The 21,311-nt window shown below is 60.8% G+C and overlaps 2 protein-coding genes across 7 annotated transcripts; one reads left to right on the top strand and one right to left on the bottom strand.

The window, feature by feature from the left end:
• The first annotated feature begins 326 nt into the window (after positions 1-326).
• Positions 327-2,766, top strand: LOC139669866 (2'-5'-oligoadenylate synthase 1-like). The gene is made up of 6 exons (XM_071550724.1): positions 327-823; positions 997-1,291; positions 1,371-1,546; positions 1,629-1,867; positions 1,953-2,088; positions 2,175-2,766. Exons 1-6 carry the CDS (start codon positions 629-631, stop codon positions 2,667-2,669), a joined length of 1,536 nt encoding a protein of 511 aa, XP_071406825.1. The 5' UTR covers positions 327-628; the 3' UTR covers positions 2,670-2,766.
• Positions 2,767-3,484: 718 nt separating this feature from the next.
• Positions 3,485-15,861, bottom strand: SEMA3B (semaphorin 3B). Of its 6 annotated transcripts, none has more exons than XM_071550723.1 (19): positions 15,742-15,861; positions 14,573-14,604; positions 8,661-8,788; positions 7,656-7,813; positions 7,517-7,579; positions 7,309-7,428; positions 7,140-7,233; positions 6,932-7,051; positions 6,466-6,611; positions 6,258-6,372; positions 6,102-6,171; positions 5,874-6,018; positions 5,546-5,765; positions 5,365-5,456; positions 5,158-5,199; positions 4,905-5,062; positions 4,738-4,793; positions 4,521-4,660; positions 3,485-4,442 (listed from the first exon to the last, which is right to left on the bottom strand). In XM_071550723.1, exons 1-19 carry the CDS (start codon positions 15,859-15,861, stop codon positions 4,002-4,004), a joined length of 2,460 nt encoding a protein of 819 aa, XP_071406824.1. In that variant the 3' UTR covers positions 3,485-4,001. The 6 variants fall into 6 exon arrangements, with proteins under 6 accessions (XP_071406824.1, XP_071406819.1, XP_071406822.1 ...); XM_071550718.1 differs by lacking the exons at positions 14,573-14,604; positions 15,742-15,861 and adding exons at positions 12,402-12,656; positions 15,569-15,697; XM_071550721.1 differs by lacking the exon at positions 14,573-14,604 and having other exon boundaries at positions 15,732-15,812.
• Positions 15,862-21,311: the final 5,450 nt, after the last annotated feature.

Below are 21,311 nucleotides of genomic sequence, written 5' to 3'. Positions count from 1 at the left end.
CCCCCAGCTGGCACTGGCCACGTCCCATTGCCTAGGGTGACATCAGGACCCCCGGTGGCACTGTCTGCATTTAATTGCCTACAGTAATCCCGGAGCATCTGCTCACACTGGTGACAGCAGAATTCCAATACCCATGGTGACACTAGGGCCCCTGGTGACACTGGCTAAGTCCCTTTGTCCCTGGTGACACCGTGCCACCAGCACGAGCCATGTCCTAGCATTGGTTGTGCCCCAGCCCAGACACTTGAGCCCCTGGCGTGGGGGCAGGCAGACAGGGAATGGCACCAAGTCCCAGTGCCAGCTGGGCACCCAAGGGGAGACCCTGTGCCAACCTGCAGGCAGCTACCTGCGCTGCCACCACCACCTCAGCTGGATGTCAGGGTGACGCGCAGCCCCTCCTGCCCCCTCCCAGCCCCCGCAGCGGTGGCACAGCGGACACTCGGAGAACCCCGCAGGCAGGACCCGGGGCCACCTTAACTTCCCAGCGGTGACGACATCAGGGCGGTGGCTTGGAGAGCTTTAAAAGCTGCTGTAGCCAGTAGCAGACTGAGCGAGATCGCTAAGAGGGGAGTGAGTACGGGAGACAGCAAGTCAATAGAGGGCAAGAGTAGTGAGCACACCTGGCAGCATGGATGTGCATCAGGTGGCATCCATGAACGGACTGATGACGGTGACCGCCAAAGCCCTGGATGGCTGGATTGCAGATTATCTGCAGCCCAGCACAGCTTTCACCATGCAGGTGAAGCAGACAGTGAAGCAGATCTGTGAATTCCTGAAAAAAGACTGCTTTGGGCCTGACGTCCACGTCAACAAGACAGTCAAGGTGAGTCTTGCCTGACTTGGGAGCCAGTGGGCACCCCTGCTGCCACCCTTCCCTCTATCCCGCTGCTCCAGCTTCTGCCCTGCCTCAGTTTCCCTGGGCAGCTCCAGGAATGGTGGCAGGCAATCCCAGTGCAAGGGGCAGTGGTGCTGATCAGGCAGGGTATCTCTCTGCAGGGTGGCTCAGCGGGCAAGGGCACAGCCTTGAAGAACAACTCTGATGCCGATGTGGTGCTCTTCCTCAGCTGCTTATCCAGCTACCAGGAGCAGAACCAGAGGAGAAAGGATATGCTGGATTTGATCATAATAAGGCTGAATGCCTGCAGGGAGAGCTTGCAGTTTGATGTGTACATCAGTGAGCCCCGGTACAAGGGTCCTGACAATACACCACGCTCCCTCAGCCTCACTCTCTTCTCCAAGGAGAATGGAGAGTCCATGGATGTGGACATACTGCCCGCCTATGATGCCTTGGGTAAGAGCTGCAGGCTAGCACAGGGCCAGGCAGTGGTGTCAGTGCTGGGATGGCTCTCACCCTCCTTCTCACCCCACAGGACAGGTGACGATGGATGCCCCGCCAAATCCAGAAGTGTACATGGGGCTCCTGAGGGCCTGTAGCCATGCCGGGGAGTTTTCCCCCTGCTTCACTGAGCTGCAGAAGAAGTTTGTGAAGCGTTACCCTGCCAAGCTGAAGAACCTCCTGCGCCTGGTCAAGCACTGGTACAAGGAGGTGAGGTGCTGCCCAGCTTTCCCAGCTCCCACTAAGCAACCACCCCAGACAGCTCTCACCCCCATCCCTGTTTTCTCCCCAGCTGAAGCTGAAGCACCCCAAAGCGGACCTGCCCCCCAAGTATGCCCTGGAGCTGTTGACCATCTATGCCTGGGAGGAGGGCACAGGCTCCAGCGAGTCCTTTGACATGGCTCAGGGCTTCCGTACAGCGCTGGAGCTGCTGCGCCAGTACCAGAACATCTGTATCTACTGGGAGAAGTACTACTCACTTCAGCACAGTGGGATTGGTGCCCATGTCAAGAGGCTGCTGCGCAGTGACCGGTGAGGACTGTGCCTGGTGGGACCCATGCCACTAGTTCCATGGCACTGTTTGGGGCTGACAGCAGTGCCCACTCTCTATTTGCAGCCCTGTCATTCTGGACCCTGCTGACCCCACGGGGATCCTGGGCCAAGGAAAGAACTGGGGCCTAATGTCACAGGCAGCTGCCTGGAGCTGTAGCTGGCTGCCCTGCCTTGCAAATGTCCAGCCCTGGAATGTGCAGGTAAGGCTGCCTGAGCCTGTGGGCGTCATGGCCCCCCCCACCCCTGCCCCTGCTGGCTTAGCTAACCCACTCTCCTATCCCTGCAGCTGGCCCGGCCCGTGAGCATTCAGGTAAGGTGGCTGTCAGGCACCAGCTTGAGCAGGACCATCAGCCCCTACGACACCATCAGGAAGTTGAAGGAGGAGATCCAGCAGGAGTGGGGCATCCCCTGTTACTGTCAGCGCTTGGCATATCAAGAGCCAGGTAGGAGCAGCATCAACCTACAGGACGGCGACACCCTGGCCACACACTGCATCTTCTACAGCACCACGCTGGTGCTGCTGCATACCGAGCCCCAGGAGATGCAGATCTTCGTGAAAGATGATAAGAACCGGACCACTACCTACACGGTGGTGACCACTGACACTGTCCGGAAGCTGAAGGAACAGATCCACAGCCGGCAGGGCCCTCCTGCTGACCAGCAGCGCCTGACCTATGGCTCCAATGAGCTGGAGGACAAGCATACACTGGGGCACTACAACATCAAGCCCATGACCACCATCTACCTGCTCTTGCGGCTCCGGGGGGGTGCAGACCCCTAGCATTCCCAGTTCCCTGCCTGCTCACCATCCTAAGCATTGCTCTCAGCACCAGCTCATGCCTCTGTGTACCCCTCTGTCATGCTGGAAATAAATGTCTTGGTGGATGCTTGTGCTGCTTGCTTGATTGGGGACAGTGCCAAGTGTCACATGGGATAGTCATGGGGTTGGGGTTACCCATCCCCATTGGGATGAGGGGGGACCTCAATGCCACCAACTGCTGGGATGGCCCAGGGACACATGGGTGCAGAGCAGCAGTGCTGCCCAGACCCAGGGTGCCTAGGGGGGTCAGGGATGCCAGCCTGCTGCCAGCAGGCCCTCAGGAGAAAAAAAAGAGCTCCATCCTCTGCCTTCCCTCTGCCTGCTCCTGCCAGTAGCAGCGCCTGCTTATTCCCATACTGGTAGGTCAAGTGTCTGGGCTGGGGGACAGCCAGTGCTGACACAGGGCTCATGCTGGTGGCATAGTGTCACCAGAGGCAATGGGATGTGGCCAGTGCCACCAGGGGTTCTGATGCCACCGCAGACAGCAGGAGGCAGCAGACTCCAAGATTACAGTAGGTGATTGCCTTAATTGCTGCCTGTTGGCACTGGGGAGGTTTTGGTTTTCATCTTGCAGAAATGAAAGTGGAGGTGAGCTGGAAGCCTGGGAGGATCTTGTCAATCTTGGCGATGTTCCTCTAGGTCTTGGCTCCCCCAGCCCTCCAGGTGCTGCTGAACACCCCACTTCTTGGCTCAATGCTATGGGTGTCCATGCTGTGGGGCATCATTCTGCCCCACCAACTGCTTCCTGGGTCTCTGGGGCAGACATGGGACCCTGGGCTGAATCTCTGCTTTATTGTGCTCAATTAGTACAAGGTTCCCCGCGCCATTGCTCCACACCTAGGGTTGTGGGTACCACTTTTGTGCATCCCTACATCTCCCCTTTGTGCTCCCCTCCTCCTGCTGGGCCCTTGCGTCCCACCAGTGCCTGTCCTGCCCCTCCATGATCCCCCTCCTGCCTGCAGCCCCCTTGGGACTCAAGGGTGAACATGCTGCACTGTCCTGCCACAGTGCCATGCTAGGGGGGCACTGCCTGGCCCTGCAGGTTTACATTCATCGAAACAGTTGTTAATAAATATTTCGGTGACTCTGCGATGCCAGCAACCGGCTGGAACTGGTGGTGAGAGCAGTTGGCAGCCCCTTGAGAGGCTGCTCAGCCCGGCTGCCCTCCTGTGGCCCCAGAACTGCAACCCCCCGCCACTGCCCATGCAGTGCTGCTGGCAGGGCGGCCAAGGCTGTGCCCCACCTGCGGCCCCGCTCCTAGGCAGAGCCCGGCGCCCGGGGCCGACCCCCGGGTCACCAGGGGGAAGCACTGCGGGGGCCCCGCTCGGCCCGTGGCACCTCATGGGTGCGCCGCCGGCGAGCTTTGCGTGGCTCCTCACCCTGCCCATGGCCAGGGGGTCTGGTGTGGGTGCGGGGTGGTGGCGGAGGTCTTCCCCGGCTCCAGAGCCTCTGGCAGACTTTGTCCGTGGCTCCCAGTGGTGGGCGCTCCACCAGCTGGAGGAAGTCCCGGTACCAGACCTTGTGACTGGGAGCCCTGGCGGTGAGCTGGGGGTCTCCAGCAGGTGCCATACCCGTGGCCTGCCAGGCACTGATAACCTCCAGGGAGAGCCGCAGTAGGGGCTGGGTGAAGCCGTGCTCGGTGGCGTGGCAGAGGTACAGCCCGGCATCGGCACGCTGCACGCTGCGCAACAGGATGCCCCGCTCTGTCCACACCACCCGTTCATCCATCTGCACCTGCAGTGCCCGTGGGGAAGGGCAGTCAGCTCAGCATGGCACAGCCCCGCCAGTGGCACCCGGCCAGGGAGAGCCTACCTCTCGCTGGGGATCATCCAGGGTGCGCTGGTACGTCCAGAGTATGTGGGCTTGCAAGGATTTGGGGATGCACTCCAGGAAAGCAGTGCTACCCTCCACCCCATAGAGCTGCTTCTGGGGCACGCTGCCCCGCCGAGGGTCTGAGGGGACATGGCCTGGCCATCAGCCCCTCACCACGGCAGGGTTGCCCCCAGCCTCCATCTTGGTCCCAGCTCACCTTCAGAGCAGAGTACATTGGGGTCACCATTGCGGACGTCCTGCCGGCGGAAACGCCTGTGGGAAGGTAGTGGAGGAGGAAGGGCCGTGGCAGGGTGACCTGTGCCCCTCACTGTGACCTTGGGGCAGCCTGGCTGCCCCAGCACAACACACTGGCATGTCACCCACCTCTTGGTGTTGGGCACATAGCGGGTGCAGGCGTTGCCATCCCAGGCACAGTATGGGTCCCGGGCCAGGCAGCATTCAGCACAGGCTTTGCCATAGGCACTGCAGCGGTGCAGGGGCAGCTGGGCCAGTGCTGTGGCCGAGCCAGCATAGAGCTGATGCTGGGGGGAAAGCAGAGCTGAGCACCCACACGCCATGGCACAGGGCTAGGCAGAGCCATGGTGGGTCATGGGAACACCCTAGCATCCCCCCTTACCCGCTTGGAGGAGAGCTGCAGGCTGGTGATGGGGGAAGCATCCTGAGGGCAGAGTATGGACAGAAGTCAAGGGTGTGTGGGGAGACCTGGACTGCCAGATCCCACATCCTGGCAGCTGGAGTGCCCTGGCACAACCCAGAGCACGGACAGCACAAGGGAGTGCTATGGGGAGGTCTGACTAGGGGGATGTGGAGCACCCACTCTCACCTGGAAGACCTGCAGCTCCTCCAGCAGCAGTGGCTCCATGCGGTGCCAACTTTCCTTGGGCACTGAGACCACCTTCAGCACTGTGCCCACATCTGTGGGCAGGGGGTGTTGAGACTAGGAGTCTCAGTGTCAACATCTCCATACTCTCCCTCACTGCCCCAGCCCTGGGATCATGACATACCTGTCCCAATGAAGAGGACATCGTAGTGGCCATCAGCAGCGGTGACACGATCCACAGCGATGCGGGTGAAGGTGTAGGGCACAGCAGCTTGCAGGAAGAGGGGGCGCTGGCCATGGGGCAACACAGGGTTGTACATCAGTGGGTGGTGTCTGGCAAACTGGATCACCTCATCTGGGAAATCCTTGGTGGAGCCAAAGGTGCCGAAGGTTTTGCTGGGGCACTGCAAGCAGACAGCACTGGCTAAACAGGGTCTCACAACCCACTGACCCCACACCAGATAGTGGCATCCCACTTCTGGCACTATCCAGGACACCCCCACACAACATACCATGCCTGGGCGGGGGTATGGCACACGCCCCTGGTATGACACCCACTGGTAGTTGGGACCTTCCTTGTGTGCAAAGGGGCCCAGGAAAGCCCGGCGGATGTCGGCCATGGTGTAGATGCAGACAGCTGAGCCCTGGAAAACAGAGCTGGTGGGAGAGAGAGGAGACGATGTGAGGGGGCAAGGGGGACACCACTGAGTATGAGCAGAGTGGTGGGGAAGGGCCTTGACCTGGAGGTGGAGAAGATGGTGTAGACCAGAGGGTTGCGCTTGTCCCTTGTCTGCAGCAGGAAAACGTCCCCTGCAAGCAGATAAGGCATCAGTGCTGCCTTGATATGCCAGAGATGCCCACATCTACCCCAAGGGGCCACATCCCTCTGCACTCACGGAGCTCATCAAAGTGGGTGTCTGCCCCATCAGGTCCGGGCACAGCGCAGACAAGCCGAGCCTTCAGGAATGTTGTCCACTTATTCACTAGGCTGCGCTGCCCACCCATGTCATTCTGCCCAGGAAAGGAGGGCACCAGTGTCAGCAGCAGTAGGTGGCACTCCCAAGCACCTCAGCCCCCAGCCCACCTGCCCACAGATGCTCTTACCCGGCAGATCTGTCCGATGCGGGCGAAGCTGGTCTTGCCCAGCCCCTGTGGCCGCTCAACTGCTGTCTCACGGAAGAAGAAGTAGATCTTGTCGTCGTCAGGGTCCTCACTCTCTGGCACCCAAAAAACGGCCACGAACTTGGGCTCTGGGGACAGAGGGGTGATGCCTCCAATGCCTCCACTATCTCTGCTCCCCAGGGATCCCGAGGCACATGTTGGGGTCCCATAAGGGTGCAGAAACAACCCTGCTCGGCTGCCAGAGAGAGTCAGAGTGAGGATGGGACCCCACCAGACATCAAGGGTCTGCAGGCCACATGGGAACCCCTGAAATCACCCTCTGATGGCAGTGGAGGACAGGGCAAAGCCAAGCCTGAAGGTGACATTGCCCTGATGCCTCCAGGGAGCAGCAACGCTGTGCTGGGCTGCCAGCGGACCCCTTGCCACCCTCCCACTTGCAGGCACTGACCGTTGAGCCAGCGGGAGTCATGCTGCTCTGTGCGGATGGAGGGACGCCGGCCCAGGCTGCGGAAGATGGTAAAGTCACGGCCCATCAGATCGGTGGCCACCCCAGAGTAGAGCTCCTCGCCTGGCAGGCACCGAGGGAAGTGTTATGGGGGACTCCCTGGTACTCCCCTGCTATGCTGCACCCAGCACTGGGCTTGGCTCTCCCTTACCCACGAGGACAGAGGCGGCTGTGTGCTGGGGGTCGTACGGGCTCTTTCCCTTGCCATCCTCGGTGTGTCGGGGGTCCAGCTTGAAGGTGGGCTCCTGGAGAGGGGTAAAGATGGGAGGTGGGCAGCTGGCAGCAGCCAGAGGCCATGGCAGTGCTGGGGAGGGGCTCACTTCTGCATGCTGGCCGGCCTCCACGAAGGCACAGACAGGATGGAAGGCGCCAGTGCCACAGGCATACAGGTGGGTCCGGTTATAGAGGTGCAGGATCTTCACAAAGTTCATGCACTCAGCCTGGGGACGGAGGGCAGAGGAGGTGAGGTGGTGCTGGGGCAGGTCCCTGGCATTCCCCTGGCACCCCACAACAGCTCCCAGCACTCACAGTGATGTCCTTGCCAGCCCAGTTGCATTCTTCCCTCCACTCCACTGGAGCCGGCCAGTAGATCTGCAGGTGGAAAAGGGGATGCTCACAGTTCCCAGTAAGCCTGGGGCTGCCCCACCAGTGTCTCCCTCACTGTTACCTTCCTATCCCGCTGGCTGATGTCATCCAGGGCCAGGGAGAGAAGGTGGTTCTGGGCGCCGGCGAAGAGGCGGCCACGCTCCTCGTCCAGCAGCAGGGCCTCGTAGCAGCATGAGCGCTCAAGCGAGAAGAGGCGCAACCCATGGCGGGACCGCAGCTCTGACAGAACCCATCAGCACTGCTCAGCCCAGCCCTGCCACGGTCTGGCCCCTTCTCCTGTCCTGGATACCCGCTGCAGGGCGATCTGGGTCTGGCTATGGCCCCTGTGCCATGCCATCCCCTCCCCCAAACCTGTCCCACTAGCTTGACCAGGTTCACCAAGCCCAAGCTGCTCCAGCACCTATGCCCACACCAGCCCAATACCCATCCCCCCTTGTCCCCTGACACTTATCTCCGAGCCACCCAGCACCTATCCCCATGCCCCCAGGCACCCATCCCTGCACCGCCCACCCGGTAGCAGGCAGCAGACGAGAAGGGGCCCTGCGGAGCTAATCCCACCGAGGCGGGAACAAACAGTCCTTTGTCAGGCAGGGAGGAGAGCTTTTGCTGGGACCTGCCACTGGACAAAGCCCCCTGCGCTGTGCTGGAGCCCATGGAGTGGCCAGTTGAGACATGGCACCAGCTCTCTGGCCAGCATGGTATTCACACCAGGCATGGCACAGCTGAGTCTAGGGAGTGCTGCCATGGTGCATACAGGGGTAGGGGCACTTGAGTCAGCACATGCCGGCCTGAGAGTGAGGACTGAAGCGCAGGCATAGCCCCAGGGGCATGCAGGAGGTCCTGGAGGAGCTGGCATCAGGATAGGAATGTGGCAGCCAGTACCAACACCTGGTAGCCTGCAGGGAGGGTAGCAGCAGTGCCAGGAAGGCATCTGTGCTGGGGTTTTGCACCCCTCCCACCATGCTGCCCCCCAGGATGCTTCCATCCCTCAGGATGCTGCTGGGCGCTGCTGACACAAAACCACATCTGACCCCATGCCCCCACCCTGTCCGTGTCCCACGCTCACCGGGGAAGGCCAGCTTGAGGCGGGGGGTGGCAGCAGGTGGGGGACGGCCAGCAGCGAGGCCGCGCAGCAGGAGCAGAAGCAGGATCAGCGTGCGGCTCATGGCCGGGGTCTGGCTGGTGGCGCTGTGTCTGGGGCAGAGAAGCAAGACCTCAGCTCGGGTTACAGCCCCCTCCCCACTGCCTGCAGATCATGATCCCTCCCTGATGCTGCTGATGGTAACTGGCAAGTCCCGAGTATTGGCATAGGGCAACTCCAGGCATGACATGAGGGGAGCCCCCACTGGGCTCGATCTAGCAACTGGAAGGGACATGAGCCAGCCACATCCCTCCCTGTCTTTAAGTCCCCCATTAATCCAACCTAAAACCTAATGGGCTCCAGGAACAGTCTTCCTGCTCCTGCCCTTGGAAAAGTAAGGCATCTCAGCTGAACAGCATCCAGCCCTTCCCATGCCCACCTGAGCCTGTTGCCAGGAGGGTGGCTAGGCTCTGCCCATTCCTGCCGGCAAGCACAGAGCTGTCCCATAGGAATGGGAACAGGGATAGAACAAGCACCACAATGGTGACAACCAGCCAGGGCAACCTGGGCAGTCAGTGGGCTCCTAAGCACTGGGCAAGTTGTCCATCATGGGAGTCATGGGGTCCCATGCCTCTGTTTCCCTCCCTGCTACAGTCTCCACCACTGGCCTCTGGCCATCCTTGTACCACCCTGTGCATTGGAGCAGAGTTTGAGGTGCTCTGGCTAAGCAGGTGCCCACAATCCCCAGAGGGGCTCATGCTGTCATGACTGCCACCCTAATGGGTGCCCACCACAGGGTAGGGAAGTGCTTCTCTGGCTCCAGCAGCAGTGGGAGGCGACAGTTATCAGAGCAGCAATGATGGATCCCACCTTGCCCCCTGGCCATGCTGTGGCACCTCCCTGAGCCAAGTGTGAGGCACAAGCTGTGCTATGCTGGTCATCAGCCGCTGTGGATTTCAGCCATGGCACAGCCACCGGGACATCACCAGGACACTGGTGACAACAAAAACCACATTGCAGCAGTGAGGCTTGTGAAATCACTCCATGTATTGCCACCCTGCTCAGGCACAGCATGAGCTGAGCACAGGTGGGTGCCAGCCTGGAGGGTCACACATGCATAGCATGGATCGGGCACATCTGCTGCTGCCTGCCCAGTTCTTGTAGAAAGAGGCAGCCCGTCTGGGCTGGCAGGTGGGGGTGAGCCTGGAGCAGGCAATGGGCAGGGCCTGGTTGGGCGCACTGCCGGCTCTGGCTGCCCAGTGTCCCAGAGCGAAGGCGGCCAGCGCTAATGGCATTTACAGAGGCGTCGGGATGAGGCGCGGGACCTGCTGGGCTCTGCGAGCCCCGACGGCTGCCGCCAGCCAGGGCCGTGCCGGGGTACCGGGGGCCTCCCGCCTGCCCGGACCTGCTGAGTGGCGAGAACAGACCCCCGGGCGCGGACCCTCGGGCGCGGACCGTCGGGACACTGACCCAGCTGTCACGGAGGGCAGGGTGCAGGGGCGAGCAGCAGCGGCAGCACCACAGATCCCCGGTACCAACCGTGGCAGATCCGGCCCCCGAGACGCTCAGTGCCAGCCCCACCGCCTGCCCTCCAGTTCCAGCGGAGACACGAACTCCGCTGCCAGCCCCCTGGTACGAGCTCGGGCAGCCCCCGCGACGGCAGCGCAGAGACCTCAGCCCAGGACATCCCCCGGCCACCCCCGTACCCTGCCCGCCCCGCGGCCCCCGATACCCACCTGTGTCCCGGCTCGGCTCGGCTCGGCCCGGCCCCGCCCGCCGCCTCCGTCGGGAGGGGAGCGGGGCGGCCCCGCGGGGCGGGGCGGGGCGGGGCGGGGCCGGGGGCGCGCAGAGGGAGAGGCACACGGGTGTGCAAAACCTGCACACGAACAAACGCGGAGGCACCCTCACATACACACACACGCACACGCCATACACATGTGCGAATACCGACCGTCACTCACACACACACAGCCGTGCTGCCACCCCACGGGGCCCGGAGTGTCACCCGCGGGGACGCTCACAGTGACTGACACCCGGTGCCCTCGGGGCAGAGCTGAGGACGCCACGCTGAGCACGCGCGTGGTTCAGCACATGGGTGGCGGGGCTACCTCCTCCCTGGGGCTACCTCCTTCCTGCCTGCCCGGGAGTGGGGTGCGGTGGCCATGCCAGGGGCTGTGGGGGCCGTGCCGGGGGGTGCCGGGGTCGTGCTAGGGGTGCAGGGGGCTGGTCCCGCGCCCCACTCAGCTGCAGCCCAGATGTCTGGCCCGGGCCCAGCTCGGAGCAAACAAAATTCCTCCGCTGCCTCCCATTTTCCAGACACTGCTGCCAAGAATAGCAAGTGCCGAGTGGTGCCGACAGCAGGGCCACGCGTGCCTCTGTGGGCAGGGCTCGGTCGGTGGGGGGAACATGGGCTGCCCTGGGGGCCACACCTGCCTTGTCCTTCCCGTGCCCCTGACTCTCCCTGCCTGCGGGTTCAGGAGTCCAGGAAGGCAGTTCCAGCATGACTGGGGAGGCAGAGGTGCGGGCAGGCAGGAGTGCAGGCAGCAGAAGTTTGTAGGCAGGTGCAGGGTGAGTGGGGAGGCAGGAGTGCAGGCAGAAGTGGGTGTAGGCGAATGCAGGCAGAAGCAGGAGTAGGCAGGTGCAGGCAGTGAGTGCCAGCAGGCAGTGAGTGCAGGTGGACTAGCAGTAAGCACAGGCAGGTCAGATGCAGGTGCAGGCAGGCCAGGTGCAGGTGCAGACAGACAGCTGGCACAAGCAGGCAGTGGGTTCAATAGGCAGCAGGAGCCGTGCAGGTAGACACAGGCAGGCCAGCCACAGGCCAGCCGCAGGTAGGAGGAGCTATGCCAGGCAGGGTGCCCGGGCAATGCCTTTCTGTCCCATTGCCAGTAACTCTTCTGCTGCCAGCTCCAGTGCTCTGGTGTGTTGGCAGGTTCTGCCCCACCACCACCACTTGTTGTCCTGGCTGTGCTGCAGTGCTGACTGCCAGCCCAGTTTTGTGGGCAGCAAAGGGGACAGGGACTGCAAGGGGACGGGGTCAGGTAGCAGGGGAGGGCTGGCACCAGCATGGCAGAGGTTACTCTGCTGTAAGACTTTGCCCAGATATCACAGCAGGACTTTGGGCTGGGTGGCCCCCATACAATTGGGCATGGCATCCCTGTGCCTACTGTCCCAGCATAGTAGGCTGAGATGATGGGGATAGGAACATCGTGCCCAGTCCTGCACAGTGGGCACATTCCTGTGCTGTGCTAGCACTGTGCCTTAGTTTCCTTTCACCCAGCTGGGACTTTTCCAACCACTGCCACTCCCGGCACGCGTGGCGAGGTGGCCGGGTGACGTCACCACCACCCCAGCCCTGGAGCCCTGCGGGGACCTTGCAGGCAGTGGCTCCGCCTGGAGAAACCATCAGGCGTCAGAAGGGCCGGGCTTCCATCCCGGAAAAAACGGCGCTGGAGGGATGCGCCACGTCGGCCACCGGCCACCCCTTCCCACCACACCGGGAGTTCCTGGCAAGAGCCCGAGCCACTGAGCGCTGGCATGGTGACAGTCCCCAGCTGGAACGAGCATCGCCACCAGCATCCCTCCCTCATCCCTGCACTCTCTGCCAGCCTGCGGAAGGCGTCCCGGCCAGGTGCCGGTGGCCTGGCTCCCCGCCAGCGCGGGGGTGTCACCGCCAACGGCACAAGCCGTTGGTCTTTGATCCCGTCCCTGTTGCTGGCAGATCCGCACCCAGGGATCGCTGTCTCGGCCAAATCTCTCCCGGCGGTTCCGGCTCCACAGAGCATCGGTAGCTCTGACGGCAGCGCCCCAGCCCCCAGCGGTGTTTGCGGTAGGAAAGGGCTCCTCTCCACCTCCGCAGGGCTCCCGACGGCAGCACGGCAGCAGGCAATGGCCAACGCTCCTGCATTTTCTGTGCCAGCGGGTGAGCCAGCAGGGCATGGGATGTATCCGTGCCGTCGAATGGGTGACCAACACCAGCGACTGCTGAAAAGCCCAGATGAAGAGAGCAGGGCTTGAATAGACATCCACTAGCCCCAGGATGGTGACAAATCCTGCACCTCAGTGGGGAATGGTATCTCACCAGGAGACCCCTGGTGATTCTGTGTGGGAACCTGCAGGGTGACTCCACCACGATGCTACAGGGTGGCCTCCCATCACCTTGGGGGCCAGGGAGCATCCCTCTGCCCAGGTGGAGCCATTATATCTCAGGACAGGCAAAACCCAGTGGTCAAGGTGAGCTGTGTTATGCCAGCCGTTGCCATAGGCATCCCTGTGCCACCTGTGCTTGGCAGAGCACTATTTCCCAGCCAAGAGATGGGCTTGTGCAGTGGAGTAGCCTTTGCCAGCACTCCCAGTGACACTGCCAACTTGTCAGCAGGAGAGGAGAGAGAAGAGGACAGAGGGGAGTCCTCATCCAAGCCTGCACCCATGACTTGGGCACAGGGATACCCTGCTCAAGCTGGTATCCCCTGGTCATGGCCAACCCAAAGAGCTCATGGTTATTTGTGGTGACACTAAAGATGTGGTGGCTCCTTTGGGAGTCCACCTGTGGCACATGGTGTTGGGTCATGGGATGACATTGGGTTTTGGGTGGCTGTCACATCACTGGTGCAGGGGGAGGATGTGCCAGGCAGAGGAAAGAGCCCACAGGTGCCTCAAGTGTGCCAGTGCTAGGGCTTGGCTGGGGGTGAGCAAATGTTCCCAAGCCAGTTGCATCCTCATAGTATAGAATGTTGGAGATGTCCCAGGGGGACACCAGGTCTAGGCTTATACCCTGCCTGTGGATATACCCACACTGACCCTGTGTCCACCCCCAATCACAACACACTGATGTGAGACCCCAGCAGCAGGGACCCTTGTGGCCCCAGTGCATTCCTGCTGGGATTAGGTACCGGCTCCTGGCAGCACCATGCTGGTGTAGCCCAGCTAATCCCTTTTTAATTGTCCCAACCCTGTGCTGGGCTGATCTGGGCTGCCCAGGGAATGTGGGGTGTTGTGTACACCCCAGTGCCTGAGTACATCTGGGGTGCTGTCATCGCATGTCCCTGCTGCGGGACTGAGCCATGAGGTTGTGTGAACCTTTGGGGTGATGATGAAGGACGAGGCATCCATCCTCCTGGTGCAGCACAATGGCTTTTAGGGAAAGGGAGGGATCCTGGTTGTATACGATTCTGTCCTACTGACCCAGGGTGATCATCTGCCATTGGCTTCATGTCTGTCAGCAGACAGGCTCTGGTGCAGGCAGAGGGGCCATGTCCCATGCACTGAACACTGCTGAGCCTGAAGTTCCTCAAAACCATCCAGTGGTGCAGGAACAGAACATGCAGGGTCTCTACCACCATCCCAGCCCTCTCCCTTTCCCAGCAGAAGGGCAAGGGAGATGCTGGCTGGGCCCCCCCCACCTGCTGCCCTGCTCATGCTGCTCCAGTCCTGCCCTGTGCCACATTGATCAGTGGCATCCAGCTCCTTCAGCTAAAAAAATAGGCTGGTGTCCCTGCCACAGCATTTGCAATTATAGCCAGGGGGTGACTCGCCGGAAAGCATGCAGGGCTGTTCATCTGCTCCCGTTGCATCCACACCCAGGGCTGATGTCAGCCCCTCATGCCCACCTGCTCATCCCTGCCCCGGGGCAATGCAGTACAGCCATGGCCACCTTGGGCACTGGCAATATCTGGTGGGATGGGGAGGGTAGGGGAGTGAGTACAGGTATGTTCAGCTGTCCCTCGAGCCTTCCTGCTCCCCATCCTGGGCTTCTTGCCCCCAAATCCAGTGGCACCAGGAAGCACAGCATCCCATGGCACCCATCAGTACCCAGCCAGGTGGTGGTGGAGGAGTTCTGGCACTGTGCCCTCTCCTCTCACCCTTCTCCTCTCACTCTGGCCCCCCAACAAAACAGCCACTTCAGATCACCTCCCACAGTGCTCCCGCGGGGCTGTGCCGGCTGGGAAGGCTGCGGGGGCCGCCACTGAGTATAATGGGGCTATTGACGGGTGAGCCAGCGGTCCCAGCACGGCACAATGGGGCCTTGTCTGCTGGCCCAGCTCCCGCTTCTGCCCAGCCCCATGCCCAGCCTCAGGATCCCCACTTTCCCGAGCATCAGAGACCTCACCCAGGTGCCAGCCAGGGCAAGCCCTGCCTGTGACTGAGTCAGTGAGCACAGTGAAGGAGCCACAGGTGGGAGGGCACTGGGTGAACCCACTTTTCCCATAAACCAAGGAGCATTGCTTGAGAAACCTCCCAATATGCCTGTGCTCATCCCAGCCACCCCAGCTAGGACAGGCTTAGGGGTCCATACTCAGCTGTGGGGTGACACAGACAAGGAGGCAGTATGTGCCCAGTGGTGCCTCCACTTCCCTCTAGGAATCATGTCCAAGCCTACTGGCATGCAGCAGCCACTGACAGGAGGCAGGGACCTCACCAGTCCCCAGAGAGTTACATGACCTCAGTCCCCTAAACCCATGGCCCCCCTCGGTGGGCCAGCCTAATGCCCCAAATCTGCCATCTCACCTGCTATGGCGCGTGGACTCTGCCAGAGTTCTCCTCCTTCCTTGCCTCGGTAGATAAGCTGTGGCTGTGACTGCTGCCTGCTCTTGAAACCCCAAATCCCTGGTGCTGGGCGCCAGTCCTGCCAGTGGCGGGGGTGGAGGGAGGGGACACAAAGCCCCAGTCCCTGCTCCCGCAGCCGGCACCAACAAAAGGCAACTGTGCCATGTGTCCTCCCCGTGCACCCAGCGACCTGGCTGGCTGTTCGGGGACAGCCCCTTGGGACACCAGAGCTCCCTGGGGTGCTGCCACCTCCTCCGCCTGCACTGGAAAGGCAGGAGAGGTACGAGCAAGCCCTGGATCCCAAATCACAGCCACAAAACATTCCGATGTCCCTAAGGACGCATCCTTGCCTGCTTGGTCCTGTTCCTGCCAGGAGGGGTGCCAGGGCGAAGGCACTCATTTGTGTGCCACATCTGTCCCGCTGCCTCATCTGCTCCTCCAAAGCCCAGCCCAGCAGGCCTGGAGGAGGAGAAATGGGATGTGGCTGCTGCCCCACATTCTGGGGGGACTCACCTCACGCTACCCCCATAGCTGCCTGTGAAGCATCTCTGTGGTCCGAAGGCCGAGCAGCCTGTGCCGCCTCATTAATGCAGGGTAAATGTGTAACAAGCTCTCGGTTGGGCTGGGGTGGTTTGAGCTGCATGGCTTTCCTTGCCTTCCCAGCATATCAGGACCTGGGGATTCAGTGAGTCTATCCCAACAGCAGCCACACAGCTGGAGCAGGAGGGAGAAGAAAGGTCCATCTTGTAGCTGGGCATGCTGGGGTGTCCAGTGCTGCCTGGAAGGAGAGGACCAGGCAGCGCATTGGGCTGGGATGGGCACAAGCCCATTGCTGGAGGAGGAATCTGATCTTAGCCCATCCACCTGCCAAGAGGGCATGAGGCGAGGAAGCCAAGGGAACCAGGCTCTGTTCAGCCATGACTGCCAGCATGGGAGGCAATGGGCACCATTTTAATTAAAAAAAAAACCAAACAAAAAAAACCCAGAAAAACCAAACAAAAACAAAAACAAAAAAACAAACAAAACCAAACACGAAATTCCATCTGAAGGCAAGGGAATGTTTTTTCTGCTGTGACAGTGGCCACATGAAATGGCTGACATGGCTGTGCCAGAGGCTGCAGAGCATCCAGCCATGAGGATCCATGCCCAACCATCTGGCACCAGCTGAGCCACTCCTGCTGTGGGATAGTCTCAGGACAGCTGGAGACTCTGCCAGTACTGTGCCAGACCCCAGCCTCCCTCCTGGCAGCTGTTCGGCGGGCACGGGGCGGGCAGCAAGCAGGGGACGGCAGTGCCTGAGGCTGCCGCCAGAGAGCGGTCGAGCTCCGGTTCCGGCCGTGCCACTCAGTTTGGCTGCGCTGGCCCCTGGTCCCCCCGGGGCTCTCCGGTGCACCCCCAGCCGTGGCCGCGGGGCCGGGCAGGGGCATCGCCAGCCATGCCCGTGCCCCTGCCCACACAGTCACAGGACGGCGATGTCCCGCGTGGGTAGTGTGGGGTCATCAGCGCCGTGCATGTCTCTCCAGCCGGCGGGAACCGGGAGCGGCTGGCCGGCGGCGGGGGGATGGCGGGGCCGGTCCTGCCATGGCACTGCGGTGACCTTGCCGGCGGCAGAGCGGGAGCGGGCAGCGCTCTGGGCAGAACCGGCGGAGCTGGAGTAGCTGCCCGTGCCCTGGCACTCACGGCCTGACCTCCCCAGGGACAGCTGCAGTGCCGGGAGGGCAGCTGGGAGCTCGTATCCCTGTCCCTACTCTGGCCATGGTGCCTCCATTGTGCCGCCGTGGCCACCGCTGCTGGGGGCGGCATCCCCCATACCCATCCCAGCCTTCATCTGTGCTCTCTTCAGCTCGCCGAACTCGGTGCTGGTGGCAGGTGGGCGCTGCTGCTCACAGAGAGGGTGGGACTCCTGAGGGTGCCATGGAATGGGTGACAGGGACTTTGAGTGGCATGGGATGTGCCGAGGAGGTACTGTAATTGGAGCTGGCCTCTGGCATCTCCCCGGCATCTGCTGGAACTGGGGTGCCTCTCTGACAGGGGACCTCTGGGAATGGTATGGGGAAGATTTACATGAAGCACCATGCTCTACTGGTAGGGAAGGGTTTCAGTGAATTGGGCTGTAGGGGAAGCACGTGAGGCAGCGGGGCAGAGCTGGGACACGTGCCCCTGACGCATGCGGGCCCCCTGCTGACAACCGACTGGCCCCGCCAGGCCCACAGCCCTATGAACTGACCCAGCCACATGGCAAACAGCGCTGAACTGGGCAAGCCAACTCTTGGATTGGGCAAGGAGAGATGGCCCGGCACTCAGGGCCAGTGGTCTCGGGGCCGCTCTGGCTGCCCCTTGCTTTGCCTACTATGGACAGCCCCTCTGCCAGCTTAGTGAGTGCTTGTCCTGGTTCATGCTTCCTCCTCCCATCTCAGCGTCTGCAGTCCCTGGGCTCACTCCTGGCTGAGGGGCAGGTGGGTCAGTACCATCAGCCTCCTGGCAGCACTAGGCAAGGTGGTACTGCCAGCTCTACCGTGTGGGGAGAGTTCCAGGACAGGAGCACTGGAGGTGCCGGGGGCTGGCTGCATGCCGGCCGTGGCGGGAGCCGGCTGGGGCTGTTTTCCTCTCTGTTTGTTCGGCCCTGGGGACGGCCAGCGATGCGGATCAAGGCCGGCGTCCTTCAGGCAGCCAATTGTGAGCCAGCTTGGAGGGGAGGGAGAGGGGCAACTGCCCCTGGGCTTTCCCAACCCTGGAGAGGGCCACCATTCCAGCACTGCCCAGCCTGAAACAGCGCCAGACTCAGTCCACCCAAACACAAGGCTGGGTGATGCCAGCAGGGGCCCAGGTGTTGCCTGCTGAGACCTGGCACCCAGAGCTCCCCAGCCATCCCCTGGTTGGGGTCCGCACGTCCACATACCACCACTGTGGGAACTCGGTAGCCCCAGTGCTGGAGGACATGGCAGCCTCAGTCCTGAGCACCAAGCACATCCTTTTGTGCTTCTCTTGCTGAATCTTTTACCCTGATGGGCCATGAAAGGGCCTTTATCTTCTCTCCTCCTAATGACTGGATCACACCTGACAGAAGCCTGTGCTGAACTGTCTGACTCTGGCACTGACAGTCAACCCAGCAAGGGTGGGGGCCCAGAATGGTCCCGCTGGTGCCTGCGTGGGGAGCCAGAGCAGACTGCCTTTCACTGGGACTGCACAACCATATCTGCTCCTTGGTTGTCTCTGGACCAACCACAGCCCCTCAGGGAGAGGCGGGACGTGCTGTGGCAACATCTCCATTTTTGGCCCACTTATTTATATCTCTAAACAAGGATGCTACAGTTGTCTGGGCTGAAAGGTGTCCCTGGTCCTCCCCTGCTCCCTTGGTCCCCAGTTCCCCAGCCATCTGCCACACTACTGCCGTGGCCCTGGGCAGCAAGTGGAGCATCCCTGGAGGGTTTCCCAGCCTGCTCCATGCCTCTGACAGCTTGCTGAAATCTTGAAGTTGAACAGGAGAGCCCCCTTCCCAGGGACTGGAGCCCCTTCAACACTACCCCACATTTTCTTCCACCGTTCCACACTGGAACCTGTTTCTGCTCTGCTAAACATTAAGCATCCATCTTTGCTGCTACTCAACCCTGGATCTGGTGTCACAGGGGATTTGGGGTGTAGGGCAGCCCAGTCCTTCTGTGCTGCTAGCATAGCCTGTGACTTCTCATAGGCTCTGGCAGCTGTCTGGGCTCCCTCCCCATCCTCAGGAAGCCTGGGTGGTTGCAATGTGGGATGCTAAGCTCCCTGTGGTATGGAGCACCCTCAGGCTTGTGGAGCTGATGAAAGGTGGTTCCCAGCCCAGAGAGACTCAGGCCCTGTGCACATGGGAGTGTTTCCCGTGCAGCATGGGACTGCATCCCATCCCGAGGAACAGCTGCCAGAGCATTCCCTGAGCAGCTGATGGTAGTCAACATCTCTTTGCCCTCCCAAGGGAAGACGCTGCCAGCCCCATTCCTGACTTTCCAGTGGGATATGGGGATCAACAGAGCTCAGTAGCTGGGGACACTGTGTAAATGGTCCAAGACTCAGGGGAGCTGGGCCCTGGGTGGCTGATGTTTCAGGAGCATCATGGCTACTTGGGTTTGTTCAGCTTAAAAGGCATTTGAGTTGCATTTAAAGGCATTAAAGTCCTGGCTAAGTCCTTGCTTAATTACCTTAAAGACATTTAAGCCTTTGCTGCAGGACAGTCAGCCAATGGAAGTAAAGCCTCTGACCCTGGTGGGGCTGTGGGTGCTGCCAGCGGGGCCTGTGGGGACATGGCTGCCCTGCTTGGGTGGCAGAGCTCAGCAGGCTGCTGCCAGCCCCTGCTGGGAGCTGGGGGAGCCTGTGTGGGACCAGTGTTCCAGAGGAAACTGCGGGAGCTGAGGGTTCTTGGACCCCCTCCAAACCCCACAGTGGTCCAGGAAGAAACATTGGGGTTACCCCGGGGCTCGTCCTCAGGTCCTTGCTTCCCAGGTTGTCACTTGGCAGGAAGGCGATTGAGTGCAGAGATAACCCACCCTTCAGGTCTGCTGAGCAGTGCTTTGCTTCTGGCTTCTGTAAAGTTAATTGGTTTCGAGGTTCCAGGAACAAACGAAGGAGAAAAACCCACTCTCCAATGTGCGGGATCATTGAATGCTCTCTGGTGAGTTATAATTGCAAATCATGTTTTGAAATCACATTAACCAATTAGCCTGTGTTGTTGTTGTGCCCTGCCACATGACAGCATGTGCCGCGAGGGAGGCAGCGGTCAAGGGCGAGGGAGGGGGCCACCAGCTGCCCCCTGCCACCTCTAGGTCCAGAAACCCTGCTGCCAGCAGTAGGGGGCTTCTGTGGAGGGTGGGCTGGGGGTAGGAAGGGTCCAACCCTGGGCATGGCTTCAGACAGGTGTCACTGTAGAGTCCACTCAGCCCATGCTGTGGGCCGTAGGCATCGCTTTCCTTTTATCACCTACATTCCCAGATCCCTTGGTGCCTTGCTTGCTCCATGGTTATGTGTTGGAGGTGGCAGTGGGGGGCTCAGAGAGCTGAGAGCTTGCTGGGTGCTGGCACTGTGTCTGTGCAATGACCAGTGCTGGGGACTAGAGGCACACACTGGCATATTCCAGGCAAGGACAAGCTCCAGGAGACTTCTTGCTCGAGAGGTCACAGTGGTGATGCTGGGAACACTGCTAGAGCTGCAAATCTAAGCATTATCCCTGCCATATCTTCCTGCCATCTGGGTCCTGGGAACAGTGGACAGCAGCAAGCAGCAGGTGGAGGGGCCAGGTAAGGAAGCCAGGCATGACAAGGAAAGTTCACCCTGGCCATGCATGGCACCCATTGCTCTGTGCCTGGGTCCTGGCTGGCCTTGTCCACACTGGGATATTGTTGAGGCCAATGGGTCTTATGGGCTCACTTTAATCTGTTAGATCTCTGAGCATGGCTGAAGGGTAAAAAAAGGGCAGCTTTTGGCTAGAGGAAATGGTGAGAAGGTAAACCCCATAGAGGTGGGTTGTGAGAGGTGACTCTGGCACAGTGCTCAGGTCCCTGCCACTGGTGAGGCAGATGCTGCTGGTGAGATGAGCCACGCTGTGCTGTGCTCCCCTGAAGGCTCCTCACATCCGGGAATCCTGCGTCAAACTTTCCAGACAGCCGGAGAAAACCGCATGGTTTTGCAATCTGCTGGATTCCAGGCACAGCCCTGACACCACCAGAGCCACAGTGAAACTGCCCAGGAAGAACCAGCAGTCAGTTCAGGGGGTCAAGAGAAAGGTCTTAGCCCACCCCTCTCATGGCTCTTCTTTGCATGGCCAGCCCAGCTGCAAGAGGCTGGAGCTGCTGCGTGCCAGCTGTAGGGACACTGGGACAGGCTCTGGGAGGCTTAAGAGTATCTTTGCTCCCTTTTCCTCCTCTCCTTCTCACTGCTTTGATTTTCCGCAAAGCTTCATCTGGGCATGGTGGAGCCCATCTCCTCTGCCCACCTGGATAGCGGAAACAATGGAGAGAGGTGTCACATGCTGGACAAGAGAGGGGTGATAAAAAGGATTTATGGCTGCATTTGTGCCAACAGTAGAAGGGGAAGGACGTTTGGAGGCTGGGAAGGAGTGGACAG

The sequence above is a fragment of the Pithys albifrons genome, chromosome 3 (assembly GCF_047495875.1).
Source record: "Pithys albifrons albifrons isolate INPA30051 chromosome 3, PitAlb_v1, whole genome shotgun sequence".
NCBI lineage: Eukaryota > Metazoa > Chordata > Aves > Passeriformes > Thamnophilidae > Pithys > Pithys albifrons.
The sequence above is the reverse complement of the archived record's forward strand: the minus strand, read 5'-3'. Positions and strand labels throughout refer to the sequence as shown.